Here is a 9,272-nt window from a genome sequence, read left to right as displayed (position 1 = left end):
TAACCATCTACATAGGTCAACCTAGGTTAACACAATACATGTAACATCAAAATATTCAATGCAATGAACATAACCATCATGCATGTGACCAATCCAAATTACAGCATCACGATCTCAATTAAATAACCCTAATCATCAAGTTAATATCACATAACAACAATAAGATATATATCATTCTCATCAACAAAATAAAACCTAATCGTCAAGCTAACTGTCATATAGCAACAACAAATTAACCTATAACATACTCATAAACAACATATCATATAACATAATCATCAAGTTATCTAAACTAACCAACAATAGCAATTCTTACCACCACATGTTAATAGTATTCTTGACTATCCGTCTCATGTGCATATGACTATGCTAATCAACTATCATCTATTATGTATGTAACCATAACATCAAAAGGCATGTACATAAACCTAATGTATATAAAAATCCTTAACCTACATATGTGCATGCCCAACATACAAACTTGTATGATGACATGCTATCGCCTCGAGGTCCAATGCTGCAAATTCACTTTGATGATCTGCATCTCTTGCTTTACTTCATTCAACACATTATAATCATAAAAAGCCAATAGAACCATGATGACCTATATTTCATACCATGACTTGACAAGGCAAGTTTGACCTACTATTCATGCATAACTATAACCAAGACCATACATGCATAGAAATAATATATAGACATATAACAAATGAGTACAAAACCATATACACATCATTCTAGCTAGAGTTCGGTTATCAATGTATGTCCATATCAGCTACACAAACCATGACCTCATGCATGACAACAACAACCACATCACGTGCACTTGATAATATGTGAACACTGACGTGCAATCAATGCATAATCGACCATACACAAATGAAGATATACTCTGCAACAACATCTTCAACCTTCACATGGTGACATCACTACAACCATGATCAACACCATGCAAATGTAACAAGCACATGGACTACAATCATAAGAAACACATATGTAACCAACATGAAAGCATGATTAACACACAACCTGAGACTACAACCACGCTCTGATACCACTCTATAACACCCTCCTCCCACATCTACCCAAGCAACTGGCTAGCTGGGGTAAACATGCAAAGAGAGGCCACTACGATATGATTCAACCTCCTAGGTAACCTTAAGGAAATTGAATCGACGAAACATCATAAACAGTCATCCAACATCATCAACAAAAACATTAGAAGATAAGTCAGCCACTCAGACGGCCTGTACCTGGGTCCTACATTTGTCTAGACATCTTAGGCCATTTTTGCTGTCATGCTATGGGAAAGGGAGCAACTAGAAACCAAAATTCGCTCTCATAGGCCTGCTTGGCAGTGACTGTGGATGAGCATTGCCAGTTTTGTGCCGTGACCCTGAGATTTAAGCCAATTTTTCAAGCCCACAGCCTAGGCCACTGCCCATAGTGGAATGAATGCTTAGAATCAAGAAAATTATAGGGAAACAATGATGCAAAAGCAATGAGATGCTCAAGACCCTAGCTAGACCCCTACTAGCCATGACATGCATTTCATCAAACATATCGTGAACATGTAACCTACAGGTGTAAACAACAGAATTAAGTGTAGGGATCTCATACTTATCTGAGAATCGATGTGAACCATTGTGTCCTTATCACATTAGCTTCCATTTCATCCATTAGGTCATCGATACATTGATCATTCAATAACAAGTAAGAACATGATGAGAGCCATACATAATTGTTGTCATAAAATACATACATAACCAGCATAGTAGGGACCGAAATACCAATGAAATCACAACCATATACACCACATATAGTCCATCATAATACTCATAGAAATACCAGGAGATATCACCCTTCATTAATGATGAAAAATCAAAACCCTGGATGGGACTTCCACGTTCCACTTGACCATAGAATGGTTGAGCCAAAACTGTCTTCAGCCATTCACCCCCGTGCCATATTCCAAGTTGAATGTGCGATATCATAGAACACATCAATCAAAACTCATCCATTGCTTCCATAGGCCATCTGACTCAACCCATCAAACAATGATTCTGCCTCACGGTCGAAAATCACAAAAGCATCATCAAATCAGTCTCTATCCCAGCCTTTCAGGGCTCTAGAGCATTTTTTCCAACCCAAATGCCAGGACTAATAACTCAACCCATAGCTACCATCAGGCTCTAGAGCATTTGTCCAACTAAGGCTTCCAGGACTAGTAACTCAACCCACAATTGTTGTTGGGCTTGCAGAGTCTTTGTCCAACCAAGGCTTCCAGTACTAGTGACTCAACCCAAGTCATTACAGGGCTTCTAGAGTGTTTGTCCAACCAAGGCTTCAAGGAACTAATAACTCAGACCAAGTTAAGGAAACATTAGAACCAACCAAAAAAAACAAGGAAATAAGCCCACAATCTCCACGTCTATCGAGGAAATGACAAGGCTAGGAAATCCACTATCAATCTAGGAAATCCTCCATGCCAGTGACAAATCATGACCTAGAATCCACATGCATATGCCATGCATGCCAAAACTAGTGAAGAAATCAAACATGCAACTCGGTACCTATAAGAAAAACTGTTGTAGCTACTGATCCCAATGCCCTCCTATGTTTTCCTTCTCTTCCTTTGCCTTCTTGCTCCAAAACTCCAAGTATGCCACACCCTCAAAGAGTACTCCAAGAAACTCTAAGTATCCAAGAGTATGAGAGAGAGAGAATAATGAGAGAGCTCCAAAACTAAACTAATCAAGTCTTAGCCAAGAGCCTGCCACCTGATCCTTAGAAGCCTTTTTATTAATGAGGCCTCCATTTTCTTCATTTTCCATTATTTTCCTTCAATTTCCTCCTCAAATGCAACCTGTGACCTTTCACCTTCCTTTTATACTAATTTCCACAATCCACAATCCATGAAAGCACACCTCAAGCTTGGTCATGATACCACAAAACTACCAATCGAACTCAAACCCATGACCTTCGTAGATTAAAATAAGCCTGAGACCAACAATTATGTGCTATGTTCACATAGCTAGGCCTTGTAATGTGTGTGTGTGTGTGTGCATGCGCACGTGCGCAGGCTTAGAAATTCACATTCCACAAACCACATCTCAAGCTTGATCATGATACCACAAAACTACCAACCTGACTCAAACTCCTAACCATCGCAGATGAAAACAAATTCTGCAATATAAGAGTTATCAAACCACAGACAATGCAGTCTCAAGCTTGACCATGAGACCACAAAGTTGTAACACAATGTTCATACCACCAAGCCACACATATAAAAGTTTCCATGTGAGTGAAAAATACATTACTTTCAACATAATGGGCATATGTGGTATATATAGGTTTGAGCCAAACCAAGATTGGGTTGATGGTGATTATTTGAGCACAATTGTTGTGGAGTCAACATATATGACCACAACGTGAGTAGGGGAACCCCAGGGACTTTGGGGTTATACTTTTCTTTTCCATGTGACCAAACCATGTGATGAGACCTTAGATAAGAATGGGAAAACATATGTTGACGTAGGCATCTCATCATGTTCACTTGGCACCCTTTGGGTGGTGCCACATGTCACCAAAAATTGGCCTTGTTGGCCAGTCAAAAATGCATGTTTAACATGCCATGTGTCAATTTTTTGGCATATAAATCATCTATTCTTATGCCATGTGTCATTTCAACCATCTCTGCTTATGCGACATTTTTGGGTTTTCCAGTCAACCATCTATGCTTATGCCTTGTCAACTATCTCATCATATGCCATGTCAAAAGTGTATTATATTCGGCCCACCATGTGTCTTGGTCTTTCCACATCTACCATCTTTCCTTATGCCATATCAAATAGGTAATATATCAAACACATCACACAAGTGTTACGTCAGACCTGCCACATCACATGGGTATTCTATCAGATAAATCACACAGGTGTTAGGCCAGGTCAATATAAGTTACCCATTATAAGATTATTATTCAATGTGGCATGGGATCACACCCCTCTCTATTTCCATGTTGAACCACAACACAATCCAAACACCCTATAGATTAAAGGTCGTGCAACTTTGGACATTTGCCATCGTTCATCACCTGAGCTAGGAAATAGCCACCTAATCACCAGAAAATATGTGAATTGGTTAACAAATTTGGGGTTTGACCCCTTTTACTTCATTATAAACATGCTTGACTTTAAGTCAATGTTTTTGCTTATTCGGTGGGAATTTGATCAAGTAACATATATCAATAGAAGGGTCCCAGAGAGCACTATCTAACCAAACCATTTGCAAATTTGTTTGATCGACATAACTTTAACAAATTCTCAATAATATTTAGGTTATCATGATTTTATCAAGCAAATATTTTTTAGTGGAATTTATTTAATTTTCCTTTGGTTTATATTAGTTTATTTTGTTATATAGGAAAGGGGAAAGGAATTGGTCAATTATCCTAAATTCATTTAAAAAATAAAATGCACATGTTACCCTTCTCCCATGTACAAAAATGTACATCTTCACCTCCTTGACTATGGGTGTTAAGATACTTAGAAATAGTAGAAGAATATGCATATTTAGGCCTTTGGTTGGGGTGGGGGTTTAAGGGAGGGTTACAAACAATATTTACTAATGTAGGTCCCCACAATCACGATCGACATAGGAGTGCGGGGTCAACATGTGCACCTATCTTCTAAAGAAATAAAGATGTGCATTTGTGTGAAGGTGTGGAATGAGGGTGTGCGCCCACCCTCAAAGAGTGAAAGTGTGTATTCGTATGCATTTAGTTAACTTCCATTAGATTATATATTCTTTAAAAATCAAATTAATAATGTTTTATTAGTTGAGTAACCTACTTTTGTAGTAAAAGTTCTTTGCGGCCATAAAAATAGTTTAAATATAATATAACTTTTAAGAATAATAGTTGTGCTGCTATGATCCAAGTACCATGCATGGTGGAGTGATGTATTTAAAGGTTTTTCGCAATAAATCATCAAAAAAAAAATCAAAATTCTAATCCAAAACTAAATCTAAATTCTATTCACTAAATTATTATTATATTAATGAGCCCATATCAGCAAAATATAAATCAAAATTTTTTGATCATGACAAATTTAACTTCCTATATTACTAAATTCTTATAATAATAATAATGTTCCCATAAATAAATAATATATAACAAAATAAAAATAAATAATTAATTTTCAAATATATAAACAATAAATAAATAACCTTTCATTTTTAAACAATAAATACTATTACCTGACTTTTAATAACCCTGTTGTATAAAAATTTGCTACAAATTAAAACTAGCATTGATAAATCATAACCCTCTTAGATGTCAAAGTTCTTTCCTTGCATTCTCTGAAAAAAAAAAAGTTCTTTCCTTGCACCAAAAGCACGGAGGTGCTTTACAACTATCATATTATTTAAAAAAAAAAAAATTAGCACAGGTTAATTTTCTCGTATTAAGTTTCATCCTTTTACCTACTCCATAAATTTAAGTTGAGAAATAGTTGAAATTAATTTAATTTCAAATTAAGTGATAATAATAACTCAATTTTGGAATAAAAATAACGTTTTTGAAAAGTAAACATCCCGGTGTCTACGACAAAGACAGGAAAGTTCAGTATACTTCCATGTTTAAAAATAAAAATAAAAACTCATTTTCTTTTGGGACAGTTTCCACAATATTCGTCTCTGTTTTATTTATATTATTTAAAAAACGCTGGCATATATTTTCACATCATTTAGATTTTAAGAGGAAGATACTATAAGTGTTCAATCACTGCACTTGCTACAAAACCAAAAAGAAAGTGATTCTGCGTAGGTCGTTGCGACAAATGCGAGGCCGTTCATGTAAAATAATATAAAGTGCGAAGAATGTGTCTACAACTCCCTCTCCTATAAATTAGAGACCATAAAGATGGATAGTAACGTACATATTAATGAATAATCATTGTAACCAGGCTTCATGTATAATGCGTTTCTTCTGCACGTCATCTAAGTTGACGTCATTCAAACGACCTCATATACTAGATCATACCACAGCAATGAGTACTAACAATTTGTGTCACATCTACATCTGATTTTGAGATAGGCAAATCACCCCATGACAATTAATTTTACAATCAAATTCCGTCTCTGAAAATAATGATTAACATCGAGTAAGTTTTGAAATTTATTTATTGAATTTAAAAATATAAAAAATTCCTTTCCCTTTTTAAGGTTAAAAAAAATAAAAAACATTTAGTGTTTGACAAACATTTCAAAAATTACCTACCATGGTCGTTGCATCGTGGGTCCTCTGCAATTTCCTGCTCCACGTCGCGTACCTTTCACGCCACTGTCGTGTATAGATCCACTTTACATATCCATTTTCATTTAAAATGAAATCCAAACTACAATAACTATAAATTATCATTTATAAATATTATAGAACTATGAAATGATTTGAAAGCCGTAACGATCGGTATTGTGAAAGTGGAGTTTGATGAAATAGTTACGGCTACACTTTTTCCGCCTTATCTCTCGGGTAACAAAGCGTGACTCTTCTTCCACCTTTCCTACTCCGCACGGACGGGCAAGAAGGCATGTCCCTGAAGTTGGAGTTGTCGTATAACTACGACAGCGATGAAGCTCTGACGATTACTTGATGACGCAACTCAATCACAAATTGATGATGCTCCCACCATCACTTGGTGACGCACCTTAAATGACACCATTCTTTCTCTTCGCCTATAACTACAATTGCGTTATCCACCGAGAACTCCAAAACCAGAGATTTCTCGCAGATCTAGCTGTGGAGTTACCAATTTTGTGATCATCAGGAGACGATCTATCTACCGGCAGCCTACATTTGATCATGTAATTACATACACTTTCCAATTTCTTTTGTTGCTCCTTCACTTCCGAATCTGTACGCTTCTCTTTGTGGTTAACAAATTAAATGCCCGTTGTTTTACATGACTGAAGGAATGTTGTGTGTTTTTTTTGGCGTATCTCTGATTATAGTTTGTGGAAATCTTCGTTGGAATTATGCAGACGATGAGCAATGCTGAAGAGAAGCCAGGCGTCCCACCTCCATCGGATGCTTTCCACGATCATTGCAACATGGAGAAAAAAGAATGTTTGGATAATTGCACGATCCTTTACAATTTTGCCTCAAATGATCTCCACAAGTTCTCAATCTTATATCGAGTGTTTGGCGCGTGTAACGTTATCAAATTGATTCAAGTAAGTTGCAACAATATCTTTTAGCAGATTTTCCCATTTTATTATATGAAACCATCTCCAATTCATATTTCCCTTTTCATAATTCTGAATTGTTTTGACCCCCTATATATATGGTGTGCAAACCTATAGCTCTTTAAAACCCACGTCAAAGGAAAAGATCTTGAACTTAAAGCTTAGAAGGATCCTGTTTGAAATCTGATGAGTTTTTCTTTTTTAAAATCAATCTTCGGGGTTGTAAAATCATTTAGATCTCGCCTTTTTAACGGAGATCTTCTATGCTTCCAACTTCATATTATAATCCGTTGCACTCTGGGCGCAGGATCTTCCCTCGGACCAGGTAGTTGTTGCAATAAATAGTTTGGTCTACGAAGCAAGTGCAAGGATACAGGATCCTTCACTGGGGTGTGCAGGGATAATACAACAGCTTCAACTCCAAATATCAGACTTGGAATCGAAAATAACTGCAACACAGGCAATGATTCACAAAATACGTTCCCAGCAAGCGCAACTTCTATTCTCTATCCCAGGATTCAGCAGTAAGTTTAATTCCACAATAAGCACGACTCTAAACGACGCTGATGACGAAGATGAGGAATAATTCAATTCCAATCTAGCGGATTGAATACAGTGCAGTTTCAGAAAATGGACACCAAATTGATAGAGAAACTTTGTTATTTCTAGTGTCTTTGATTGAAGAAATAAACGCTAAAATTAGTTGGTGTCCCATTAGAATGAGATAATCCAATATCTGATATGGATAAAATCTAATATCTAAATGAGTGAGGATGCTTCCATTGATGGTTACAGCCTTCTCTCAGAGTAGATTTATGAATTTAAGAAATATTAAAACGTATTGTTCGACATGTAAAACTTATTTATGGTTTAAAAGTTTCAGATTTGTAAAAAAATATAATTTATACAGTTTATTATTGATAGTGTAAATTCATAAAAATTATATGTCAAGAATATAAAATTAATATTTGTGTAAGTTAATTGTATTTCCTTAAAAAATGGATTACATTATGGATAATTATCTACTAAAATAAAAAAGGCTTCAATTTTTTATATTGTCAAACAGATTTGTTGGTCAGTATTCATATTGTTGACCAAATTGTTGGTCAGTATATGATAGCATTAAGTTTTTACAAAAGATTAAAAGTGACATAATGACCATATAATAAAAAATCGAAATATAAGATAACAATCTTATGAATTCGACGATGTCACTCGATCATACCATGAGGCATTAGAAGTTTGAACCCACATTGAATGTGTTTTTCCACATAAGCTGTGGGTGTTTCCAATCTATCCACACATGCTTGCATAGACTCGTCCAGCAGAAAGAAGCCACCCAATTATTAGGTACACACTCCAAGCCAATAATCACATAATTACCATCATTCGATAACCATAGTTTCTTTGCGTCCAAAGAGAATGGATTACACCCACTGAAAAACACAGATTTGGCATGAAATCTTGCATACCAATTCCATTCTAGAAATTCCAAATTCATTTCCCTTTTCTTTTCTTGCCCAAGAATGTATCTCCATAAAGTCAAGCTCTAAAGGGGTGTGGTAATCCCACCTGCAACCGATTCATTGTGCTCTCAAGGCATAAAATCCCACTTTGTGGCAGTCAAGTTGTATTCGAATAGTCCAGAACGTAGCAAGCCATCCATCCGCATAAATTATCAATCGCATGTATCGTGCAGGGCGAGGGCGGAGGCCACGTCCCCGCCTCCATCCCCATCCCCATCTCCATCTCCATCTCTTTAATGACCTTGGGAGTTTGTAGTTTGTTCCCCTCCACCCTCATACATGCAGGGCGGAGGCCACGCCGCCATCTCCACCCCGCTCTCTTTAATGACCTTGGGAGTTTGTAGTTTGTTGCCCCGCCCCCCCAAATCTCTTTTACTAGCTGTGCCTCCAGGAGGATAATGGAAATGACCTTGGGAGTTCGCAGTTTGTTCCCGTCCACCCCCAAATCTCTTTTACGAGTTGTGCCTCCACGAGGATTATGGAATAAAATAAGTAAAAATGTTA

The 9,272-nt window shown here is 36.6% G+C and overlaps 1 protein-coding gene across 1 annotated transcript; it reads left to right on the top strand.

The window, feature by feature from the left end:
- The first annotated feature begins 7,046 nt into the window (after positions 1-7,046).
- Positions 7,047-7,872, top strand: LOC149154375 (LOB domain-containing protein 11-like). The gene is made up of 2 exons (XM_089439608.1): positions 7,047-7,230; positions 7,550-7,872. Exons 1-2 carry the CDS (start codon positions 7,108-7,110, stop codon positions 7,826-7,828), a joined length of 402 nt encoding a protein of 133 aa, XP_089295734.1. The 5' UTR covers positions 7,047-7,107; the 3' UTR covers positions 7,829-7,872.
- Positions 7,873-9,272: the final 1,400 nt, after the last annotated feature.

This window comes from Pinus tabuliformis, chromosome 9 (genome assembly GCF_031772625.1).
Source record: "Pinus tabuliformis cultivar Carrire ecotype Pingquan chromosome 9, CPIR1, whole genome shotgun sequence".
NCBI lineage: Eukaryota > Viridiplantae > Streptophyta > Pinopsida > Pinales > Pinaceae > Pinus > Pinus tabuliformis.
Note: the sequence above shows the minus strand (reverse complement) of the source record. Positions and strands in the feature narration are given on the sequence as shown.